Source organism: Sorex fumeus, unplaced genomic scaffold (assembly GCF_029834395.1).
Source record: "Sorex fumeus unplaced genomic scaffold, SorFum_2.1 ptg000036l, whole genome shotgun sequence".
NCBI classification, from domain to species: Eukaryota; Metazoa; Chordata; class Mammalia; order Eulipotyphla; family Soricidae; genus Sorex; species Sorex fumeus.
The window spans coordinates 11,106,586-11,133,107 of record NW_026606093.1 but is presented as its reverse complement, the minus strand read 5'-3'; the positions used below and the strand labels follow the sequence as shown (position 1 = coordinate 11,133,107).

At 40.8% G+C, this 26,522-nt stretch overlaps 1 protein-coding gene across 1 annotated transcript in view; it reads left to right on the top strand.

The window, feature by feature from the left end:
* Positions 1 to 26,522, top strand: part of NELL2 (neural EGFL like 2) — a 457,184-nt gene that overhangs the window by 167,738 nt on the left and 262,924 nt on the right. Inside the window, exons 10-11 of the mRNA XM_056117742.1 lie at positions 13,053 to 13,144; positions 19,835 to 19,937. Coding sequence (XP_055973717.1) covers positions 13,053 to 13,144; positions 19,835 to 19,937 — 195 coding nt within the window. The remainder of the gene's footprint in view (positions 1 to 13,052; positions 13,145 to 19,834; positions 19,938 to 26,522) is intronic.

The window sequence follows — 26,522 nt, the reverse complement described above, 5'->3', positions numbered from 1 at the left end:
GCTGGTAAGTTTCTCACCAAAAAACTCTAATAAGTCTTCAGAGTTTATTATGCAAGGCCAGTACTGGGTGCTGAATACGACCAAACAAAATTAATATCCTGACCCTGTGTTCTTGAAGGAAGCATAAGTAGTGTCTGAGCGATTAAAGGAAAATGTTTCATTCTTGAATAGAGACTTTAGCATTGCATAAATGGGAAATTCATTCATAGCACTTTGTGTTCAAAATTTTTTTTAAAAACCATATTGCTAAGTGCTGACACCACAAAATGAGTTCTCATTATGAAAAGAAATATTGTGGATTTCATGAATCAGCACAGCTGATTAAAGTCTCTTAAGAATATCAAAACACTTTCAGATGTTTTTGTCTGACAAGACAGAGTTGTGCTCTGTATCACGAGTCCATATACTGTACATTTAAGTAAAACTATAATAAAAATACAAATGTACATACGGTTAATTAATTCTCTCATTCAACAGCTTTGATTTATATATCACTAGTAGATAACAAATATGTTGGCTTCTAATTAAAAAACTGCCTTTGTACAGCTCTTAAGAGCCATTCCATCAGAAATTATGACTTCAAAGTACACCATAAAAGTGACTGCTCAAGTCATCGAGCCAAAAGTAAGCCCTAATACCACCGAGTATGCCTTCTCCACCTCCCCACCCCATCCCAAGTGATTGTTCAGGTCAAGCTATGCCTTTTCCATGTGGGTATGGGGTGGAAGTGCAGACGAGCCTAGCTCTGGGATGCTCAGGGCACTTTGGATTCTCAGGATGGAACCCAGGCCTTTAGCATACATAGGCCTGTGATCAGACCAGTACTTAGAATACGACTTCCACCCTCACTTTTAACTCTGCTCTTTTTTTTTCTATTTGGGTCACATCCGGTGGTGCACATGGGTTACTCCTGGCTTTGCACTCAAGAATTGCTCCTGGCAGTGCTTGGGGGACCATACGCTGGGAATTGAACCTGGGTCAGCCGCATGCAAGGAAAACGCCCTACTACTATACTATCACTCCAGCCTTTAACTCTACTCTTAACAGACAACTTAAACAATCCAAATATGAATATGTGTTGTTTTCAAAAAGAACTTACAGAAATCATTAAACTAATGTGAATCTCAACTATTTGAATTATAATGATTTACCTTTATTACCTGGATGTTGGGCTGGAGCGATAGCACAGCAGTAGGTCGTTTGCCTTGCATGCAGCCAACATGGCCGACCCAAGTTCGATTCCTCTGCCCCTCTCGGAGAGCCCCACAAGCTACCGAGAGTATCTCGCCCTCATGGCAGAGCCTGGCAAGCTATCCGTGATGTATTTGATATGCCAAATACAGTAACAACAAAAAAGTCTCCAATGGAGACGTTACTGGGCCCACTCGAGCAAATTGTTGAACAATGGGAGGACATTGACAGTGACAGTGACCTGGATGTTAAAAATTACTGAATAATTTTTAAAAAGTGTTGATACCTATTGTGATATATAAATTATTCTTGTGCATTTTCAAACAGGTAATAAAAAGGCAAAGTCACATTTGGAATGACTGAGCAAATTTTTACAATTGACATTTTGCTTTTATAGTCTAAACTATTTTTGGCAAGATTTGAATAAATTGTTCTACAAAGTTAGCGGAAGTTGATTTAAATGCCATTAGAGGGATATATATTTTCTATTTCTGCATTAATGACCAGTAAATCAGGATTTTAATGTGTAGTTTAAGATTCTAGAGCTTTACTGGCTTCTTTTTTTCATTTATCTAATTCTCAATCTGTGCAATAAACTTTCATTTTTTATAGCCAACAACTTTCACATTTGCATTTGTGCTATTTCTCATCTCCCTGTTCTTGTTAATTGTGAAAATGAAAGAAAATGAAGTGAAAATAATTTACGCTAATTCTTTTTACAGATTTTCTCATAACTATGACACAAGTAACATGTAATTAGAGATATTTAACAGCACAGCGGTAGGGCATTTGCCTTGCACGCAGCCAGCCTGGCTGAGCTGGGTTCGATTCCTCCGCCCCTCTCAGAGAGCCCGGCAAGCTACCTAGAGTATCTCGCCTGCACGGCAAAACCTGGCAAGCTCCCTGCGACATATTTAATATGCCAAACACAGTAACAAGAAGTCTCACGATGGAGACGTTACTGGGCCCGCTCGAGTGAACTCAATGAACAATGGGAGGACAGTGACAGTGACAACATACCCTTGATAAAACATACATGACAATTGTTGTATAATGCTGTTAATGAGAAAGTAACTTTTTTCTGTGGTTGCAGATTCTTGAGAGTCATATGAAAATTGGCGTACACAATTCAGAAGGTTTTGAAGTCAGAGTTTATTGTTGCAGTTCAAGTAGGGCCTGGGTCATCGTTCAATGCCTGTGGATGACATCACTTGCTTGTCCCTCAGTCCCCAGTCCTGAGGACAGCTTGCTCTCTGCTCCCCTCCAGTGTGCAGTGGCCTCATCTGCTTCCTATGCCACTCTTTCTCCAATGGACACTTTTCCTAGTCAGAAATCTTGTCCCTGGGTCTCTCTCAGGTTGCGCGCAGAGGTTCCCTGCTGCCTCAGTTTTCTTTCGTCTTCAGCCATGGACGTATGCACCTTGGGAGAGACCTCTGCTGCTCTGTACCTGTCACTGAGTCTCTCTGGAACTGAGGTTCTGAGTCCCCGGCCGCGGCTCTGTGTGTTCAGGCAAGGTTTCCATTGTTGATGCTCGTGAGAGGCCAGATTCCGGCCTGGGCCAGGACACTCTGATTCATTCCACGTTCTCTCTGGGTGCGAGCGCTACCTGGTTGTGCAGTGTCAGTGTTGGTGGTGAGTGAGCGAAGGTGGAGAGAGTGGGTGCCATCTCCCACCCCCAGCCATCCCATTATCTATTTTGACTGGATACCTTTGCAATGGACTAGACTTAAATGAATGAATGGATATTCATCTAGACTGGAGTTTTATATCTCAAAATAAATATGTCTCATATATTCAGTTAATCACTTAGCATAGGTTTTAAAGTGTAGCTTAGTTGATATGCTTGTTTTAAGCTAGAAATTTATTTGTAGCATTGGAATCCAGAGTTCTTATATTACAGGAGACTTCTGCTTTTACACACCACACCACACACACACACACACACACACACACAAACAGACATAAAAATTTCTGTAAACATATAAATACAACTTAATTGAAAAACTTTAGTGAACACTACAGCAAAGTGATTATTCCTTGTTTTGTTGAAGGTGTGTTTATATGTTGTTGTTTTTTTTTTTTAACTTTTTACTTGTGAAAGTCCCCTGCTCACTCGGGCTGTGTGTATCTCTCTCTGTCTGAGCAATTCTTTCTTCCTGCTGTATCTGTCTCCTCTCTCTCTCTCCTTTGCTCTCTCTCTCTCTGCTGTCTCTCTCCTCTTCTCTCCTTCTCCTTCATTCCCCTCCCCTTCAATCAATCCATCTCTTTCTCCCCCCAGCTGATCTTTTTTTATCCTCTCACACACCTCCCCAACCACCCCTCCTCACGGAAAGTGTGGAAAGTGTGATCAAAAAGGTTTTTTCAGAGTTCCCGACCACCCGCAGCCGACAAGGACAAAACAGCCTTTAGGTGTGTTTCTCCTCTCCTTAGACCTGCAACTTGATTAACATCTTTAATTGTACTTCCTAATATTTACCTTTCTGTATGGACACAGTAATAGACACTTTTAGGCTTGTAGGATGGCTCTCTTGGGGACATCTTGTTACAGACTCAGACTATAGTGCTCAGGTGGGGATCAATCATTTCTAACCCCAGCAGTGTCCAAATCTAGTTAGTACTTTTACATCATGACAGAATTTGTCCATGACCAAGCTCTTAACCTATAGTTAACCATTAGGGTACTTTGGCCAGGCTCATTTTGATGCCAGGGTAGCTCATAGCTCACCACTTGCCCTGGCTCCATCCAGTCCCTCATCAGGACCCTGCTTTGGGGATCTAGGAAGTAAGGGCAGCTGAGGCTTGAGTTGAGAGAGCAGATGTTCAGGAGGTATATTATCTGGAGTCAATCAGCTCCCAAGCCACAGGCTTGTCTTTTTAACTGTCTTCCTGTGTCCATACATAAAGCAGCTGCTCTGAAAGAACTAACCATGCAAGGGACAGTAAGGAGAAGAGAAAGACAATATTTACAAGCCAGAGTCTGATCAGGAGACAAAAGTAATTGACAGGTTGGTGGGGCAATCAACAAACACAAGCTCCCAGCGGTCCAGAAGGGCAAACCGTTATCCTACAAAACTGACTAAAGTTAAGCAGGTTGATGCATTTCAATTAGTGAATAATTATTATTATGAGCCTGTGTGTTTGCTATCTGCAGGGGCTGGCCTTGCTTAACATCAGAGCATGTGCTAATTGCATTCCCTCCCCTTTTGGGCCTTAAGGGTTGATACCTGGCAGTGCACAGGTCTTACTTCTAGTTCTGTGCTCAGGGGTTACTCTGGGGGTGCTTTTGGGTCCATATGGTTCTGGGGATCGAACCAAGTAAATTGTGTGCAAAGCAAGTGCCCTGCTCACAGCACTACCTTTCCCAGATCCTGCATTCTCTCATTTAAGACTCCTTTCTTTCCCTGGAACTGTGCCTAGGACTTGTTCTTTCATCATGCCTTCTGCTTGCCTGTGGACATCATTTTGACGAGCTATCTGGATATTTCCTGAAAGTTTTAAAAATGTGACCATTTTACATATTCAAAATTTGTAGACTGTCCTCATCGGCCAACATCCAGATCACACAGCTTTTTCTCCCAGAAGGGAGCAACATGACTCCTGTTATAGCCTGGCCACCAGACTCTGCGCCAGGCTGTTTCACTCTGGGCTTCCCAGAGGAGGGTGGGTGAGAGCCCTCCCGGCCCCAAGGGACCGAGCCCCTGCAGCCGAAAACCACCACAACCCAATTGCCGCCACACTCAAGGCCGCTCCCTGCATGCTCAGGCTGAACCTCATGTACGAGTGACCATATTCCTGGACCGTACAGCCAGGACACATCATCAGACACTCCCTACCCATTTTCCATAAGTACCACACCACATTTGATGGGGTTCAAATAGTAGGCAACAAATCAAAGAGGGAAATATATATATATACATATATATATATATATATATATATATCACTATCATCCCGTTGTTCATTGATTCACTCGAGCGGGCCCAGTAATGTCTCCATTTGTCCCTGTCACGTGCTAGTGTAGCCCGATGACATATTGGGGGCTCCTTCAGGGTCAGAGGAATGAGGACCATTCATTGTTACTGTTTTTGGCATATAGAGTACGCCACCGGTAGCTTGCCAGGCTCTTCCATGTGGGTGGGATACTCTCGATAACTTGCCGGGCTCTTCGAGAGGCATGGAGGCTTTTGGGGCAGCCTCTAATCACCTTTACAGGTGTTCCCAGTCAGGCATATATGCGGGCAGGATACTTTTGGTAGCCTGCTGGGTTCTCTGAGAGCGAGAACTAGAGAATAAGTGGTCGCATGTCTGCATTTCTGGGAGCTTGGTTTTATAGTCTCTGGATCCTGAGCGTTGATGGGGTTACACAGCAGTTGGTGGATGTAACTGTCTAGCTACTGGAAGGTGGGGGAGCTGGGTGGAGGAGGCCCAGTCCCGAACTGAGCAGACTTGGAGATCTCAGCCCTGAGTCCTGCATGCCTGGGTTCTTCTGCCGGTTCCTTCATGCTTGAGGCTCGTCCAAGTGTGTGGAGAGTGGTCTCAGCATGCCTTAGGCTGGGTACCGGAGGTCTTTAGCTGTCAGGGCTCTGCTCTCTCTCTTTCTCTCCTCTCTCTCTCTCTCTCTCTCTCTATATATATATATATATATATATATATATGAAAGCTCACATTACTCAACCTTTAACAACATGTTTGATATTGTGAAGAATATCTTTATGGCCCCTGCCAAAATAGAAAAATATTCACACTCTTTCCTCTGTGGATACTTTTTAATTTATTTTTATTTTTTATTTTATTGAATCACTGTGAGATGCAGTTACAAGCTTTCATGTTTGAGTTGCAATCACACAATGATCAAACACCCATTCTCCACCAGTGCACATTCCCCATCACCAATGTCCCCAGTATACCCACTCTTTCCCACCCTCCTCCTGCCTCCATGGCAGACATGATTCCCCATAATCTTTTTCTACTTTTGGCCATTGTGGTTTGCAATACAGACACTGAGAGGTTATCATGTTTGGTCTTTCATCTACTTTCTGCACATGTCTCCCGTCCCAGCCGATTCCTCCAGCTATCTTTTTCTTAGTGAAACCTTCTGTATTCCAACTGCCTTCTCCCCTTTGCTCATGAGACAGGCTTCCAGCTATGGAACAGTCTATCTGTCCCATGTATCTACTATCCTTAGGTGTCAGCCTCATGTTATATTGTTTTATACTCCACAAATGAGTACAATCCTATGTCTGTCCCTCTCTTTCTGACTAATTTTACTTAGCATGATACTCTCTATGTCTATCGAGATAAGAAAATTTTTGTATTATTTTCAGCGGTTTTTCATAACATCCATTATCACTATCACCCCGTTGTTCATCGATTTGCTCAAGTGGGTGCCAGTAACATCTTCATTCATTCCTGTCACGTGCTAGTATAGCCCAATGGCATACTGGGGACTATTTCAGGGTCAGGGGAATGAGGACCATCGTTGTTACTGTTTTTGACATATCAAGAACACCACAGGTAGCTTGCCAGGCTCTGCCGTGTGGGTGGGATACTCTCGAAAGCTTGCCAGGCTCTCCGAGAGGAATGGAGACTTTTGCAGCAGCCTCTAATCACCTTTACAGGTGTTCCCAGTCCGTCATATTGCAGGCAGGATACTCTCGGTAGCCTGCCGGGTTCTCTGAGACTGAGAACTAGATAATAAGAAGTCTTCCGGGAGTTTGGTTTTATAGTCTCTGGATCTTAGCCGTTGATGGGGTTACACCCACACGGCGTTGGTGGGTGTAACTGTCTAGCTACTGGAAGATGAGGGATCTGGGTGGAGGAGGCCCAGTCCCCATTCAAGCAGCCTTGGATATCTCAGCTCCAGGTCCCGCATAGCTGGGTTCCCCTGACGGTTCCTTCATGCGTGAGGCTTGTCCTAGCGTATGGAGAGTGGTCCCAGCATACAATACAAAATATATTATTTCGGTTGTACCTTGGGACAGGGATTGGGGTTTGGAATGGAAACATTTGGTGGTGGGAAGGTATGATGGTTGTGGGATTGGTGTTTGAATTTCAAATGTAATCAAATATTGTGAACTGCCTTATTAAAAAAAGTTGTGATCTGTGATAGGAGCTGCTGGTAGAGTATTTGCCTTATGTGCCTCACTGGAATCACACAGGTTTGTTTCCTGGCACAGCAAAATAAAAACAAACAACAAAAACACACTAACTTCGCATCCCTGTCACTCCCCAGCCCCTCAGACCACCATTCTGCCTCTCATCAGATGTAGATGCGTTGTTTCCTAGTGTCTGTTCTCTTGCCTCCAATACTTGTGAATTCAAGTAGATGTGCTCACCTGTGCGGGGTGCTTGCTGTATTTCCCATCACTCACTCTCCTCCCTTCACCCTCTCACCCTCTCTGGCTTCTGCAGACTCCCCAGCCTGAGCCTTGTCTTCTTGCCAGCTACCTGGGGGTGGATTTGCGAAGGGGAGGCAGTGGCGGAAATCAGAAGGCAAGAGGAACGCGAATTGGCCGTGTTTCTTTCCTGCTCCGTCCCTGTGCCAGCCTGTGTTTCTGGCATTAACTGTGTGTCTCATGATTGAGGCTCCCGTGAGGCAGCCCTTCCTTCACGATTTTTGCTCAAGAAAAGTTTCCCCTCCTTTATTCCTTAGATCTAGGGGGATGATAGCCTCTTGCTTCCAGAATTTTCTGTTTCCTTAGCCTTGGTTCAATTGTACCTCCTGAAAATTTACTCGTTCCCATATTTACTGCATACCACTCGAACTTCTCAATCACAGAATTTTAGTTTTATTTTCTTCCTCATTATTTTTAATCAGATAATGCAAATGGCAACAGTTTTCAAGTTGCTGTTTTATACTTACAATGTGCCTAAACTTTCTGCACCACCAGTGTCAGCAACAGTGTTAAAGTTTCCTTCTCTCACCTCTCCACTGTGGACAATATCCAGAAGTTCCCTTAAGGATTTGCTCTTCACTTGCTTTGCTTTTATGTACTCCACTTATAAGGGAGATCAGCAGGTATTTGCCTTGTAACTCATTTTTCTTAGCATGTCACCTTCCAGTTTCCTCCAAGTTTCAGCAAACTGCAAGTTTTCATCTTTTCTAGTAGCTAAATAATATTCCCATATATATCTATATATATATATATCACAATTTCATTATTCCCTCATCTCTTGGACTCCTAAATTGCTTCCAGATCTTGTCTGTGGTAAATAGTGTGCAATGAATTCAAGTATGCATATATACTTATGGATTCATTTATTTATTCATGTTATTGGGGTAGATGCATTGAAGGAAATTGCTGAGTCATATGAGACTTCTAATCTTAATTTTTTTGAGAATTCTCCTAACTGTTTTACCAAAACCTAACCAGATAACAGTTTTACCAATAGTTGCATATGAGTCTGTCCAATGAAGTGTGATAGTGTGAGTCGTGTCTTAACTTTGGATATCAGTCCCTAGCAGAATATCACTTGAGGAAGGACCTACCTAATGTGGTTAAAAGTAGTAATAAATTTATTTGACTTCTCCACTCCTTCAATCTACTCTAAGCTGCCAGATGATTTTCATAGTTTCTAGTATTATCTGGCAAGCTACTTGTGACGTATTCGATATGCCAAACACAGTAACAACAAGTTTGACAATGTGACTGGGCCCACTCGAGCAATCGATGAACAACGGGAGGACAGTGGTAGTGACAGTAGTATTTGTGAAATGACTCTAACCCTTCTGAGTCTCTTTAAAAAACATTCTCTATGAAGTATAGATTAGCCATATTTCCATGGTATTTTTAAGTATATAAGGTAAACCATAAGATTATGGAGAGTCATAGCCATTAATTATAAAAAAAGAGACCAAAAAACATCAGTAATTTTGGGTTCTCCCTAAATTCATTCCATTTGTACTCCTGTTTGCTCGAGAGGAAATGAAGTGGCTGTGATCTCCTTCATTTCTGGACTTTCTCTTCCTGCCAAGCTCCATTTGGTTCCCTATTGTCCCACAACTTGTCTATTTGAGTCTTTTGAATTAAGGGTTTAGAACAGAAGGTCCATCTGCACTGCATGAATATTAAATTGTCATAAGAACATATAAGGAGATCTTTCCCTTGTGTTTTAACAATGTTTTTTCCCCTCTGTTCTAAGAAAGAATTAAAGAGTCTTTAGAATCGAAAATATTCTTCCTTAACATACCATTAGAATTGAATAGATTGCAGTTAGCAAGTAAATATCATGGTTTAGAAATATGTGAATTTCAGGTATTGAACAGAATAGATTTCTTTTATTCTCATTTCTTATAAAATATGATATTAAGTATAGTTGAGCCCACATTATGATTGATCTCGATATTTCAAGGTTACTGTATCATTAAAAAACCCTAATTTAAAAAGTGGGAAATATATATATATATTTTTTACTTTTTTAAAAAATTTTTATTAGTGAAACACCATGAGGTACAGTTGTAGACTTACAAATTTTTGAGCTTGGGTTTCAGTTATACAATGATCAAACACCCATCCCTCCACCAGTGCCCATTCTCCACTACCACTGATCCCAGTATCCCTCCCACCCTTCCAACCCCCCCTTCCATCCCAACCCACCCTGCCTCTGTGGCAGGGCATTCCCTTTTGTTCTCTCTAAAGAGTGGTTTTAACTTTTAAAAAAGAATGGAGTGGAGTTCATGTCCATTCTTTTTCTTTGTTTTTGTTTTTTTTGTTTTTTTTTTGTTATATTAATTTTTTTCCCTTTATTTTATTTTATTTTTTTTTACAGTTGTAGATTTACAATTTTTTGTGCTCTGGTTTCAATTATACAATGATCAGATACCCATCCCTCCACCAGTGCCCATTTTCCACCACCATGGATAATATCCCTCCAACCCCCATCCCCCCTTCCCCCCTGTCTCTGTGGCAGGGCAATCCCCTGTGTTCTCTCTCTCCTTTTGTGTGTTGTGGTCTGCAAAAGAGGAATTGAGTGGCAAACATGTTCAGTCCATAGTCTACTTTCGACATGCATCTCCCCTCCTGGGAGGATCCTCCAAACACCCTTTATTTGGTGTTCCCTTCTCTATCTGAGCTGCCCTTTCCTCTAGAATGCCTGGCTGGCCTCTAAGTTATGGAGTAATCATCCTGGTGCTGATCTCAGCTATTCTTGGGTATGAATCTCATATTTTGTTACTTTATATCCCCCAGATGAATGCAATATTTCTATGTCTATCCCTCTCTTTCTGACTTATTTCGCTTAGCATGATACTTTCCATGTTGTACCACTTGTATGTAAATTTCATGACTTCATCTTCTCTAAGAGCTACATAGTACTCCATTGTGTAGATGTACCAAAGTTTCTTTAACCAGTCATCTGTTCTTGGGCACTCAGGTTTCTTCCAGTTTCTGGCTATTGTAAAGAGTGCTGCAATGAACAAACAAGTGCAGATGTCACTTCGACTATACATTTTTGCCTCTCTGGGATATATTCCCAGGAGTGGTATTGCTGGGTCAAATGGGAGCTCAATTTCTAATTTTTTGAGAATCATCCATACTGTTTTCCAGAAGGGCTGAACCAGTGGACATTCCCACCAACAGTGAAGGAGGGTCCCTTTCTCGCCACATCCACGCCAGCATCGGTTGCTTTTGTTCTTTTGAATGTGGGCCAGTCTCTGAGGTGTGAGATGGTATCTCATTGTGGTTTTGATCTGCATCTCTCTGATGATTAATGATGTAGAGCATTTTCTCATGTGCTTTTTTGCCATTCGGATTTCTTCTTTGAGAAAGTTTCTGTTCATTTCATTGCCCCATTTTTGGATGGGGTTGGATGTTTTCTTCTTGTGGAGTTTAACCAGTATTTTGTATATCCTGGATATCAACCCCTTGTCAGATGTGTATTCGGCGAATATCCTTTCCCATTCTGTAGACTGTCTTTGTATTTTGGTCACTGTTTCTTTGGAGGTGCAGAAGCTTCTTAGTTTAAGATAGTCCCATTTATCTATCTCTGTTTTCACTTGCTCGGCCAGTGGCGTGGCATCTTTGAAGATACCATTAGCTTCAATGTCGGGAAATATATTTTATAATCAATTTTCATTAAGTAAATGCACATGGCATTTAATACACAATATTCTAGACTGTAACTGACAAATCTGTAGTTTAATTTTGAATATTCATGAGTGAGCAAGCTTTAGCCAGCTTTTAAGTAATGAAATTTATGCAAGTAAGTTGTATTCTTTCCCAGCAAGCTCCAAAAATTTTAAATCAATTCATTAGTGAGATATATCATGTAGCAAAGTTTGTTAATATAAGCTGAGTAAGTACATTAGTTGAAAGATGGCATTTTAAAAATGTGCATACTTTCCATCATTTGAATATGTAGCTTCTAAATAATCAGTTACATTTTTAATTAAGATGAAATCTGAGTTATGCTTTAACTATGAATCCGTGTAACTGTATGCATGTTCATTGTTATTAATAAATGTAGGTCTAATTTCTTTGTCATTGATTATTGAAGGCAACTTGATGCTTTAGGAATATATTAAACCTGAAGATGCTAAAACTTTGTAAATTATACTTTAGAGAAGTAAAAAGAAAGCACATATCGATTTATAAAATTTATGTAGTTAAAATTACACATTGTACTTAGTAAGTAGGCATATGGCCTGAGATGAAGTATAGCAGGTATGGCCCTTACCTTCATGTGTAGACATGGGATTAATGCCCAGTGATCCATATGGGCCCTTGAGCATTAATCACTCTGCCAGGAGTGATCCCTGAACACAGAGCTAGGACTGAGTCCTGAGTACCACTGGGTGTAGCACCAAAAAACAGATAACAACACAAAATAAAAGTAAGCTTATTATGTTGATTGAATCTCTTCCTACCCAGAATCACTTTTACCAATTTTTTGAGTAACAACATTGGGGTTACTTAGGTCTAAGGAACTGCTATAGTGAGTGCCTTCACAATGGTTCATATTTTTAAAAAATTTCCAAATCTGTGGATATTGAAGATTTATCTGTCTGTTTAGATAAGCCCTTTAGATAAGTGAACACGCATAGTGAGAAATATTTATTTCAAAGTAAGCTATCAAGTTCCACAAGCTAAACGTCTGCGTCAATTTTAAACATTTCTAAGTAGTCTCAAAAATTATAGTTTCTAAATTCACGGTCACAGTCCTCCCATTTTTCATTGATTTGCTCGAGTGGGCCCAGTAACGTCTCCATCATGAGACTTGTTGTTACTGTGTTTAGCATATTGAATACATCATGAGTAGCTTGCCAGGCTTTGCCGTGCGTGCGAGATACTCTTGGTAGCTTGCCGGGCTGTCCGAGAGGGGCTGAGGGATCGAACTCGGCTTGGCTGGGCTGACTGCGTTCAAGGCAAATGTCCTACCACTGTGCTATCGCTCCAGCCCTTCTAAATTTTTTCTTTTAAAATTTTATTTCATTGTGATGAAATAAAAACAGACTACATTAAGACTTTTCAACATCAGCATTAGGGTGACTTAATATATAATTGTGAAATGGTATGTTAAAAATAAACTTATTTGCCACTTATTTGTATTTTTTAATGCCAGCTATGAATATACTTTAAGTGGGATGTCATAGAGCAGGCAAGTAATTGAGAGTCAGCTTTCCGACACAGCTTTTTCAGAATCTAATTTTGACTTTTCATTTTTCTTATCCTCTTTGTATTTTATATTAGTCCCTGAATTTACAGGGCATGGCAATAACTTGCGCCTACATGTGTGTTGTGTTTGATTAAGTTTAGGTTTATGATCACTTGAATGCATTGAAAAGGTGTATGAACATGTATTGTTGTAAAGTGCTATTTTTTCAAATTAGAAATGAAAAACATTCTTTATTTTTAATTTTAAAGCAATTTGCCAATTTCAAGGACGAACCTACTTTGAAGGAGAAAGAAACACAGTTTATTCTTCTTCTGGAGTATGCGTTCTCTATGAATGCAAGGTAAGAAAACTTTTCAATTTTAAGTACCGTAAACCTTTCTTTAAAATATTGCTCTTACAATATGGTTAAAATGAATAAGACAGAAAAATTTAAGGTATTGATTATTATTCAAGTACATATCATCTTTTCTGAAATATTTTCCAAAGTAGAAATTTAGAGTTATTTTATATATTTTACAAATATAATTTATTTTAGTTGTAAAATAAATTTCTGTAAATAAAATTGTTGATGTGTCAAATTGAACTTTGATGTCCTTGTCTTATATTTTTCAAATCAGAATCAATGCTGTTTGTTGTGAAGAAATTGCAAATAAATTTTAAATTCAAGCCTGTGTCATTCATGATTTTAATTCACATGAGAAACATCATTTGGTCCAAATAAAAGTAAATAAAAATGTTATCTAATGAAAATTGACTTGTAGATGTAGATAAGGCTCATATTGATCTTAGTTTCTATGTGGGAGATATTGTACATTAGTTAAAGAATTATTTATAACATAGTCTCTTAAAGTTTCACTTCATAGTCTCTTAAAGTTTTCTTCTAAAGCCAATGCAATTCTTTTTAGTATTGCTCCTTAACCTACGAATTAAAAAACTAAATATGCTTAGTGAGACTTCATATTTGTCTTTTACAAAATGCCATGTTTAAATTTTGTTAAAATCACAAGACATATTCTATCTGAAGGAAACTGGCTACATACAAAGCTTCTGCTCGAGGGTTCTATTTACATTTCATTTCTAGTCCTCTAAGTGCCTCCTGAACATGGCTTTGGGGGATGATTTGCTATGTATGTTATATAGAAAATTATGGTAAATGACTTGCTTTTTCCTAATACTCATGGACAGTAGAAATTAGAGACAGGAGAACTGGTCCATGGTGGGAAGTTTGCTGCAAGTGAGGAAAGGCGAGGGGGGGGGGCAGTGAGGACAAAGAAGGGACCTCTCTGACAATGATAGTTGGGGATGATCACTCTGGACGAGAGCTGGATGCTGACGGGAGGTGGAGGGATGCACACGAGAACCTTTCAGTACCCGTATTGCAGACCATAATGATCAAAAGAAGAGAAAGAGACAGAGAGGGAGAGGGAGAAAGAGAGGCGGGGGAGATGGGAAGAGAGAAACAAGAGAGAGAGAGAGAGAGAGAGAGAGAGAGAGAGAGAGAGAGAGAGAGAGAGAGAGAAGGAGAACAAGGGGTAGGGAGAGGGACAGAGGGAGAGGCAGAGAGGGAGAGAGAGGGGAAAAGTGTCTGCCATAGAGGTTGGGATGGAGGCAGAGGGAGGAAAACTTGGGACATTTCATGGGAAGTGTACACTGCTAGAGGAATTGGTGTCGATACATTGTATGATTGAAGCCCAATGAACGGCTTTGTAATTGTGTAGCTCATGGTGATTCAATAAAAAAAGGAAAAAGGAAATTAAGATAGATAATTTACTTTGGGGGCTGGAGCAATAGCACATCAGGTAGGGCGTTTGCCTTGCACACAGTGGACCCAGTTTTGATACCCAGCATCCCATGTGGTCCCCTGAGCACTGCCAGGGGTAGTTCCTGAGTGCATGAGCCAGGAGTAACCCCTGTGCATCGTCAGGTGTGATGCATAATAATAATAATAATAATAATAATAATTTATTTTGCTTGTACGGTCAGTAAATATTTGGTATCTATATTACTATTCAGTATTGTGATGAAAGCACCTGAGAGTTTTGCCAAGATGAATCAGAAAGGTATCATGCTATGCACTTCATGCACTTTGTGCATCTTCAGCTGGAAGTCCTTGGGGATAAGCAACGATGAGATATAAAAGGGCAAGACTGTGACAGATTTGTTTTCTAGAACATGAAAGTTCTGATTTGTTCATGACTGTTAAAAAGTATTCCAGCTGCTTCTTTTGACTATTGTTTTTTTAAAAATAGTATTGTCCAGTTCCTGGAACTTTTCAGCAATGATATCTTTAACTGTTACTACTTCATTGGGGTTGCTCCCTGTCCTTCTTGTACTCTGATGATTTTCATACTGTTCCTCTTGTATTCATTCCCTAGGTGTCTTATTCGTCCGAGTGCTATTTTGAGGTCTTTTTCCATTATATGTTATTGCCTATATGATTTCTGGAGCTGATGCTCAAGCTCACTCATTCTGTCTTTGGCTGTTTTCATTCTATTGTTAAGGCCATTCACTAGTTTTTAAATTCATCTACTGAATACGTTATTAGTGACACTTCTGTTATTTGAGCTGGAGCGATAGCACAGCAGTAGGGCATTTGCCTTGCACGCAGCCAGCCTGGCTGAGCCGGGTTCAATTCCTCCTCCTCTCTTGGAGAACCCGGCAAGTTACCGAGAGTATCTCGCCCACACAGCAAAGCCTGGCAAGCTACCTGTGACGTATTCAATATGCCAAACACAGTAACAACAATTCTCAAAATGGAGACGTTACTGGGCCTGCTTGAGCAAATCGATGAACAACGGGAGAACAGTGTTTTAAATGTTTTTATTTTAAAAAGTAGTTCACAGTATTTGATGACATTTAATATTCAAACAACAAAACCACAACCATTACACTTCCCATTACCATATTTTGGATGTTTCCCTCCCAAACCTCAATCTCTGTCCCAAAGCAGAACCAAAAAATAATATTGTTCCTATCGTTTGTTATGAAAAACCACTGAAAATGCTACAAAAAAGTATCCTTAGAGGAAAGAGTGTGCAGATTGTTGTATCTCATGCCTTTAAGCCCTCCTAAGAGTCTGTAAAAAAAAGAAAAAAATTCCCTCTAAGATAGGTTGCTTCCTACTTTGAACCCCATCAATTGTGGTGTGCTACTCTTGTAATATGGGTGAGGTGTGTCCTATTGGTTCACTCCTGGGTGAGACTTGGCCCGAGCATGAGGAGAATGGCCATGAACATGGGGGCAGTTGAGTTCTGTTGGGTTTTGGCTGCTGGGGCTGAGTCCCTTGGGTCAGGGAGGGGCTCACCTATCCTGCTCTGGGGCACCAGAATGAAGCAGCTTGGTGAGGAGTCCAGCGGCCTGGGTATGGTGAGTTTCATGTTATGCTACCTTCCGGGAGAGAAAAGCATGTGATCTGGATGGTGGCCAATGAGGAGATTATCAGGCACCGGCCAGAGGTGGCTTATGGGCAGCTACTGAGTTCCTGGACTCGGGGGTGGGAGTGGGGGGATATGGGCAGAAGATCTCTGTCACAAAGTCCCGCATACCTGGGTTTCTGGGGATTCACTTGTGCATGAGACTTGTCCCAAGCATGCAGGGAAAAGCCATGAGCATGAATTCTGGAGGTTCATGACTACAGGGCTGGTTCCCTTGGGGTGGGGAGGGGTCTTCACCCCGAGTGAAGCAGTCAGTTTTTTTTTTAAATTTCTGCTCTCATTTCTTTCTGTATTTTATTAGCTGTCCGTTCCACTGTTCCTTTCATATCTTTCTTTAATTCCCTGGATGCTTGTTGCACCATTTCTTTGAGCTCATTACACATCTTCAGCATTTATCTCTGAAGTCTTTATTGGAGAGATTGTATTTGAGGATATTCCCTGTTGAGGCTTCAGGGCTCTTTTCTTCATCCACTCCTCGTGGTGGGGATCTGCGCTATTTCTTCATGTTGCTGTGGTAGTATGGAGCTGGGTCCTTCCATTTCACTATCAGTGACCCCCCCCTCCCCGTTGCTGCAAGGGACGATGTTAGGTGGGCTCTGTTGATAGTGGTCTCCTATTTCCCCCTTCAAGAATTACCTCTTGGGAATTTTGCTCCATGACTTGGAGGCCAGCCACATGTGCTAGGGGAAAAGGAAGTTCAGACAGAGAAGGGAGCACCAAATAAAGGGTGTTGGGAGGATCCTCCCAGGATGGGAGAAGCATGATGAAAATAGACTATAGACCAAACATGATTGCCACTCAATGCCTCTCTTGCAAAGCACAGGACCCAAAAGGAGAGAGAGAGAGAACAAAAGGAAATGCCCTGCCACAGAGGCAGGGTGGGATGGGGAGACGGGGGTGGGGGGGTGCGTGGGAGGGATTCTGGGACCCGTGGTGGTGGAGGATGGGCACTGGTGGAGGGATGGGTACTCGATCATTGGATAACTGAAACCCAAGCACAAAAATTTGTAAGTCTATAACTGTACCTCATGGTGTTTCACTAATAAAAAAAAAAGAAAAAGAATTACCTCTTGGGTGCTCCTCTGTGTCTTATGTGGGGCCACTAGTGCAGCTTCAGTGGATGTGTTCTTTTACATTAGGCTCATTCAGATTCTTGTGTTCACCATTCTTTTGGCGCATTTGGGGACTATTTTGATTGGAATAGACAAGAGGACTATTGGCATAATTTGCTTAGGATAGCCAGGCTGTCCTGTCAGAATTAGGTAATGGAGACTGAGATGTGTGTCCAGTCTTTAGGTTCACCAGCTCTGCTTGCTGGGCAACTGCTGGACAGTGGAATGCCAGGCCCACTGTCGCTGCTGTGCCTGGCGGGGAGGAACCACTTAGCTGCCTTCATGACCCTTGTTTCTAAGAGATTGGAGATTGGTAATAAAGACATCAAACATTTGCTCTCCTGTAAGTTATTAGTAACGTATTTGGTCTTTTGATTTCTCTTTACGAAGAATTTTATTGACTTCAGTTTCAAGACGTACAATTATTTTTACATTAATTTATTAGCTGCCTGAGAAGGGTCTGCAATTCAGCTCTGGTCAGTCCTAAACTTCCCGGGGCTCACAGAGGACACCCCAGCTGAAAAGGGGGGGTCTTCAGTTTCCCTGGCTCTGCTCGCTATGCTTGTCGACCAGCTATTTTATGTCTTTTTATCTAATAAGATAGATTATTTTTAGGTGCTCAGTTAAAAAAGAGATCTTTCAGATGCTCAGTAAAAACTGGGTGAATAAATCAGCATTGCGATTTTTAGTTACTCAGACAAAAGTTACCGTTTGCTCTTTTGTAGTGTAGTTCCATCCAAAAGAAATAGGACGCGAACTCCAATTATGATTTTTATAGTTCTACATTTTATTTGTTGTCTGCAGAGCTGAAGAATAAACCCAGGGCTTCACACATGCAAGCTGGGTGCTCTGCCTCTGAGCCACACCTCGAGACCTTTGATAAATGTTTTCTATCTGGAAACCATCAATAACAATATTATAAATCAAAGAATCTCAATCAAGAAACTCAAAGTTTGATTTTTCCTCAGTGTAGCAATAGTTACAGTCCAGAATTTTTCAAAGAATAAAGTCCACTTTCACATACATACCAGCAAGAAAATGATACAAATAAAAGATGAATACATTTTCTATATTTATTTCCATATGCTAAAAATATCTCAGTTTAATGTATATTAGATAAATTACTTTATTAATATTTTATTTACTCATTATCATTTTATTATTTTATTATCTGCATACTGTTAAGCTCAAGTGTACTAATATTTTATTATTTTATTATCTTTGTGCTACTACATATAAGTCTACTTATATGTATAATATGACAAGGGTCATATGTATAAAATGACCCTTGTTTCTAAGAGATTGGAGATTGGTAATAAAGACATCAAACATTTACTCTCCTGTAAGTTATTAGTAACGTATTTGGTCTTTTGATTTCTCTTTACGAAGAATTTTATTGACTTCAGTTTCAAGACATACAATTATTTTTACATTAATTTATTCATTTTTTCAGGGAAATTGGGCTGGAGCAATAGCACAGTGGTAGGGCATTTGCCTTGTGCACAGCCAGCCTGGGTTCGATTCCTCCGCCCCTCTCAGAGAGCCCGGCAAGCTACCGAGAGTATCTCGCCCGCACGGCAAAGACTGGCAAGCTACCCATGATAAACACAGTAACAACAAGTATCAAAATGGAGACATTACTGGGCCCACTCAAGCAAATCGATGAACAACTGGAGGACAGTTCAGGGAAATTATTAAGCGCTAACTTTGCACCAGAGAATATGTAGGCATTCATTTAAAATAGACATAATACCTTCTATTTTCTTCTAGTTTTAAGGGAGTTCCTCAAATTCCTCATAAGAACTCTTTGTGCAATTCTCTTTAAAACAGCATAGAAAACTTTGAAAATGAGAATTTTAAGAGCTAGTTTGTCTTGTCTTTTTTTTGCTCTTCATAATGTGCTATTGCGGAAATAATGTTTTAATATCAGGAGTCATGTGAGTGACTATCATCATATATCTACTGTTTAAAAAATAATATTTCTGAGAAAAATATATAAAAACAGCTTGAAATGTATATAGTAAATAGCTTTTATGTTTCATTAAAAAATGAGCTATTTGTCTAATGAAATCTGTATCTTTGTTACACTTGTCATCTTAATTTACAAAAAAATATTCTCAACCAAAGTCAGAATGACCAATTTCAGCTCTAGAGCTGTCCATTTGGAAGGTATTCTGGTTTAATGTCAGTTAAAAGTGAACTTGTGACCAGCAGAAAGTTCACAGAATGAAAATTTTACTCTTGTGTTAAAAGAGCCTTCCAAGATACAGAACATTCTAATCTAGAATTTCCTTAGCAAATCCGAAGTTACAATGTCTGAGGCGGGGAGGGGAGGGGGAAGATAGTACGGTGGATAGGGCACCAGCCTTCATGAGGCCAACCTGGTTTGGTCCTCCGCATTACATATGGTCCCGTGAGCACTGCCAGGAGTGAACCCAAAGCACAGAACCAGAAGTAAGACATTTATTTTCTCTTGTCTAACAGGACCAGACCATGAAGTTGGTTGAGAGCTCGGGTTGTCCCGCTTTGGATTGCCCCGAGTCTCATCAGATAACCTTGTCTCACAGCTGTTGCAAAGTTTGTAAAGGTAAGAACTGTTTAATGTGTTAAGATACGTGAGTCATTGTGTGAAACTAATTCAAGTTGATGTCGGTGGGCCCCACGGGTGACTTATGTGAAGCGGGGAGGAGAAAGATGGTCACTTTCTCCCCACCTGGCTCTGCCCCCCCGGGACCCAGGGTTGCTGAGTTCTTGTCTCGCCTCAAAGAAAGGAATTTCAGGAGTAAATGAGCAGTGAAAATTACAGTTTTTATTTAGAGTTTTTGAAGGGAAGGAGGGAGAGAGAGAGAGTGGGAGAGAGTGGAGAGTAACGTGCTCAAGAGAACCTGGCCTTCTCCAAGGGCGGAGAGAGCCCCTACACACATCCCAGCATTAGACATGAAAGCATGAAAGTCCACATCTCAAGAGGGGAGATGCGGGCCACACATGTGCTCAGGCATCACATGTGCTCAGCCACACGGGCGCAGGCAGTACATGGGCTCAGGAAGCATATGCGCCCTTTCTTTGTTCAAGGTGGCCTTTAGCGGTTTTCTCCAACCTACCCCCATGTGGGGCTTCTACCTAGGTAAAAGTTCGTTGCTAGAGAGGTTACCCAGGGGTTGGGAGTGGTGATGGTCTTCTTTGAAATTCCTCTCCTGACTTTTGTTTCTGCTGGAGGGGGTTGGTTCAGCCTCCTCTGGCTCTGTTACAGACTGGTACCAGTTCTCCATGAGGTCAGGGCTATTCCCAGGAGATTTACTGTCATTGCCTTGGGAAGGGGCCTTCTCTAGCTACCTGCTTCCATCAGAATGGTGTGAAATAGAGATATTTCTTATTTGGTTTTGACCCACACCCTCCATGCTCAGGGCTCACGCGTGGCTGCGCACTCAGTGTGTATTCGTAAAATGAATAAGAAGCCCGTGACTCACTCTCTCGCTGCCTGTGTTTGGTGGTCTCAGGCCACTTCCCCACAAGGGATGGCAGATGCCAAGGGCAGACGATAGAGGGAGCGAGAGCTAGGCTGGTTGGTGACCACATGCCATTTATTCCATCCCCCCACGCACTTGCCCCAGTCTCACTGACCCCCATTCCAGTCTCACACTGCCCCTCACTCTCGTCTCCTCCTGGCCCCCTTGCTAGTTTCTCCACACTCTGGCGGTTCTGGTCTCTCTCGTCTCGCACACCCTCCAAACCTTGGCCATAGCCACCACACCCAGGTCCAGTAGCATAATCAACATATCAAAGCCCTTCTGGAGTGCCTGCAGTCAGGAGACCCACTCAAGGCCATTGAAACATTCATCTGAATTTTACTTCTGAATAATATTAGTCATTTTGTATCGACATAGTAAGAGATACATTAAGTTTATAGGGTGGCTCTCCTGGGGGCATCTCACCTTAGATCTCAGACTACAGTGCTGAGATCTTTCCCAACCCTACAGTGTCCTAATCTAGTTGTTCCTATTGGATCATGACAGAATTTGTCCATAAACAAGCTCTTAACTTATAGTTAAGTATTATGGCACTTGACCTGTCCGTTTTGATGCCAGGGTATCTCACAGCTTGCCCTGGGTCCATCCAGTCCCTCGCTGGGACCCTGTTTTTTGGGTGCTAGGAAGTAAGGGCAACTGAGGCTTAAGTTGAGAGAACAGATGCCCAGGAGTGAATATTATTCTGAGTCAATTAACTCCCAAGTTACAAAAGCATAGCATTAACTGTCTTCTTGTGTCTGTACAAAAGGACATTGCTCTGAAGTAACTATGCAAAGGACATAAGGAGAAGAGAAAAGCATTATTTACAAGTTAACAGAGTCTGATTAAGAGATAAAAGTGATCGACCGGTTGGGGTAGCAGAGCACAAAGTTACAGATAAACACAGAGGAATGGGAGTGCCTTGGGAGCACTGCATGGGCGCAATCCAATAAACCTAAGCTCCCTGTGGCAAGACAGAAAGGTAAAACCAGTGTTATCCTACACTCAGGAAGTACTCCTGGGGGTGCACAGGATCATATGGGATTCTGAGAATCAAACCCGGGTCAGCTGTATGCAAGGCGGGGGTTTGTTTGTTTGTTTGTTTTAGTGAGCAAGTTATTCTATTACTTTATTTTATTTTTTATTTTTTGGAGTTTTCTAAGTGGTGCTTAGGTGCTCAGGATTAGGGCATTCTCAGCCTGGTTTCCTACTGGACAGATGGGTCAGTGATAGAGCATGAGCAGGGTCTGCTATTTAGCTCTGCAGTGCGTTCACTTACACAGGTCACTGTGGCTGTGCTCACCCAAGGGTGAGGGGACCCTGGGGTGCTGGACCTTGAATTGGTTTCCACCACATGGCAGCAAGAACCCTAACTTTGTGCTGTATGAATTAGAAGCTTTTATTTTAAAAGGTGAATTATGTTTGTTTAATTGCTTCTATAATTGTGTACTCAACGGGCATTTAGAGAGGATTTATGGTGATTTCTGGATAAATTGAGTTGCTACTAGGTGTTTATTTGGCTATCTCAAATTTTGCTTCTCTAAAGTTCTGTGATTTTCAATTAGTATGACCCTTGAACACTAATTCAAGTGAGTGTGGAAAGGTCGAATTACAACTGAATCTCAAAAAGACAATGTTCATGAGAAATAGTCTTGTTCCTGATGCTCCATTCACTCTCAACGGAACCACCATCTCCGAATGCAATAGTTATATATACCTAGGTCAAGAAATCAACATGATGAATGACCTGGCACCTGAGTTACGCAGGAGGAAGAGAGTGGCTTGGAATGCCTTCAAGAGTGTAGAAGAAATAACTAAGAGGACAAAGAACCTCCAGCTCCGAGCACATCTCTTCGATTCCACTGTTCTTCCTGCATTAACATTTGCCTCAGAGACCTGCGCCCTACGAAAACACGATGAGAACACTATTTGGGTCTCTCAAAGAGGAATCGAAAGAGCTATGCTTGGAGTATCATGTTTCACTCAAATGAGAGATAGAATCCGGAGTTCTGATCTCCGTCAATGCTCAAGAATCAGGGACGCTGTCTTATTTGCCAAGGCATCAAAAATCAGATGGGCTGTACACGTAATGAGGTTTAGAGATGACCACTGGACTAGAGCCATTACTGACTGAATTAAGGTGAGGAAAGATATACACATTGGGATGTCAAAAGATCGTGTGGACGCCCACCTACAAGATGGTCAGACTTCTTCGTCAAGACCCTGAATGATCGGTTTGAGGCTCTGCATGTTTCTAGAACAAGCAGATGCCATTGGGCTATGCTAGCACACAACAGGGATATATGGAGACGTTACTGGCACCCGCTCGAGTAAATCGATGAATAATGGGGTATCAAGTGATCAAGTGATGACACTTGAAGTGTATCATTAAACATCAATCATTTTATTTACAATATTGTGGGTCAGGAACTCAGACAGGAAATAGCCAGGTGATTCTTCTGCAGCTCTTAGTATTAACTGGGATCACTTAACCTGGCCTGAGCTGTTAGAGTTTAGAGAATTCACTATGTGTCTGTCATCTAAGCAGGAATGTTGGGAAGTCACAACTTGAACTTTCTCCACCTCCATGAATTCTCAGGATTCCTCTTCTACAGAAGAGTAGTAGTTAGGCTTCTTAATAGTGCCTCCAAAAGTTTGGGATTTACATAGTATCACTTTTATCATAACCAAAGGTCGAAGATGCATAGATAAGCTCTGAATTAAGGTGAGGAAAGATATAACACATTGTGATACGTATTTGTGGTCATCATGGGAAATACTCAGGAAGTTTTCAGAGATTTGAGAAGTAAATAAACACAGAAGTTAGTTAAGGTCAGTTTGGTCAAAATTTGGGTAAGATGCACTTCTTTTTTAAAAGAGCCAGATATAGGTAAAGGGAAGTTCAGAATTGGACCTACAAAATATTGTGCTATATTTAACTATCAACTATTTAAGAAATCTGTCTGTTTACATTGTGCACCTTAGGTTGTAATATATTTGATATTAAATGGAGCCTTGGTGTTTCCGTTAAAAGACAAGAAGCAACACAGAGATAATTTAAAAAGCAAAACAAAACTTGCTCTTTAATAATTTCTTTTGTGTAAACCAGGATTGAGAGCACCACTGCTTTTTATAAAGCTGAAACTAAAATTAAAAATAATTTGTTCTTCTTGAAAATATTGTTTTATGATTCATAATAAATATTGATTTAGTTAATTACATCAAATGCTGGTAGTAAATAAATGAATTCTGTTTTCTTTGACCTTTAAACTGAAAGAACTCAAGTCCTCAAACTTAAATTTTAAGTTAACTACCATGTGTGACATGTAGTAAGATTGGCCACCAATTGAAGATACTTTGTCCATATCTGAAAGAATAAATTGTTGAACAATAGTAAATATTCCCTGAGGACAGAGCTGAGATCAAGTGCTGACTTACCCAGCCAAGGGCCAGCCTGTGGTCAGAACCCAAACTGCAGCAAAATAAGATTCCACAACTCTTGGTACCAAATCAAATGCAAACAAGACTATTTTCTAGGACCCTGCACTTGGCTGTCCTATAGAGAAGCAGCTCCAAATCTCTCTCTACTTTTTTCATATTTGAGAAAACTGGCCAGGCTAAGTTTCCCTAATTACTTGAATATGTGGGCTGGAGCAATAGCACAGCAGGTAGGGTGTTTGGCTTGCACGCAGTTGACCAGGGGTTGATTCCTCCATCCCTCCTGGAGAGCCCGGCAAGCTACTGAGAGTATCCCACCCACATGGCAGAGCCTGGCAAGCTCCGCATAGTGTATTTGATATGTCAAAAACAGTGACAACGAGTCTCACAATGGAGACATTACTGGTGCCCGGTCGAGCAAATTGATGAACAACGGGAGGACAGTGCTGCAGTGCTACATAGAAATCTTGCTGGAAGATTTTAGCAAATATGTCAGAGATCTAGTGATAGAGTGAGGACTCCCATGGAAAAGATCCAGAACTAGGGGTTGGACAGGGTGTAGGAGAGAAGGTTCTTGCCGTGCATTTGACTGGACCCCAATTGAATCCTTGGCATCTCATGTGGACTGCTTAGCGCAACTAGTGGTCACGCTTGAACAAACGTGTCAGGCTACTGGGCACTGCCAAGTGTGTCCCCCAAACAAAAAACAAATAACAAAATAGATACAAGAATAATTTTATTCAGATGACTTATTTCAGCCCTTCTCATGCTTATTCTCTTCCATTGGAAATTGCTTTCTCTGTTTGTAGTGTCATTGAATCCTATTTACTGCTATACTTTATCATGATTGATAGTTTGGACATGCATACTCAGGAATATACATAAACAAAATTCACCTCAAAACTGTCTTTTTCCTGGTCTAGATGTATAATTATTATGTATATTGTTCGTACCTCTCCACCCCTCTCGGAGAGCCCGGCAAGCTACTGAGAGTATCTTGCCCGCATGGCAGAGCCTGGCAAGCTACCCGTGACGTATTCGATATGCCAAACACAGTAACAACAAAGTCTCACAATGGAGATGTTACTGGGCCCGCTCGAGAAAATTGATGAACAACAGGAGGACAGTGGACAGTGCCATTGTTCGTACCTATGTCTTTTTGTAAACACTCTTTCCTGCTAGTTATGAAAAACTTTATATTTATAGTTTTTAGAAAGCTCTACATTTAATAAAGTATCCAGAAATTTTACAAAAGGAATAAAATTTCTGTTATCCTTGGTATTAAAATCCAAACGAAGAAATGAAAGGAAATCTAGATTAAATTGGATTAATTATACATTCCTATATAATAACGACATATATATAGTGCCTTATTCATTGCTAGTTCCAAACACTTTGGTTTTTAGTTTATTAGTAATACTTTAATTGATTTAATTTTATTGAATACTACCAAATACTACAGTGTTTTTTTTTTGTATACATGATCTCATTTGAATCAAAATTTTGCATAGTAAATTATATCCTAATTTTATACATAAGAAAACCATAGGGTTTAGTAATCATCCAGTAGAGACTGGATATAAATCTATGATTCCCTGCTGCAAGCCTACTTAAGATGAATAGAAATGCTGTTATGAGGAGAACAGGACTTTGACATACTGCTCACCCCTCACCCATACTTAGATTAGCTTTTAAGTTGTTTCCTATAGATTGGAAACAACACACTTCAGTTGAGTCGGAATTTTCTACCCATCGTTAGCTTTTTCATCAGGTATTTTGTGTAAATCTACAAAACAACCAGTAGATTCAATTAAATCCTTTATTGGAAGAATCAGTAGGAGTTAACTCTCTGGTATTGGTTTGAAATATTATAATTTGATGAAAATTTCAGTCTTTAAGTGTCTGGGATAGATTAAAAAAATAGACCCATATAATTAAAAGTAAAAATGCTTCTTATCTTTATAAGTGAAAGTAGGATCATAGTATTATAGTTTGAGACTTGCATCAGTTTAGCATTGTGTGGTGTGTTATTCTTATTTGAGGGGTCATCGCACTGAGACAGGACTGTAAACAGATTGTAATAGGTAGAGGTGACAGTGGCATAAGCAATAAAGACACAGATTGAGCACAGTGTGAAAATACAATGAGAAAACAGGTAGGAAATAAAAGGTTCAGATAGTTTGTTGATTTCAAGTGGCAGTAACATTGACTTACTGGACTGTCTGTTT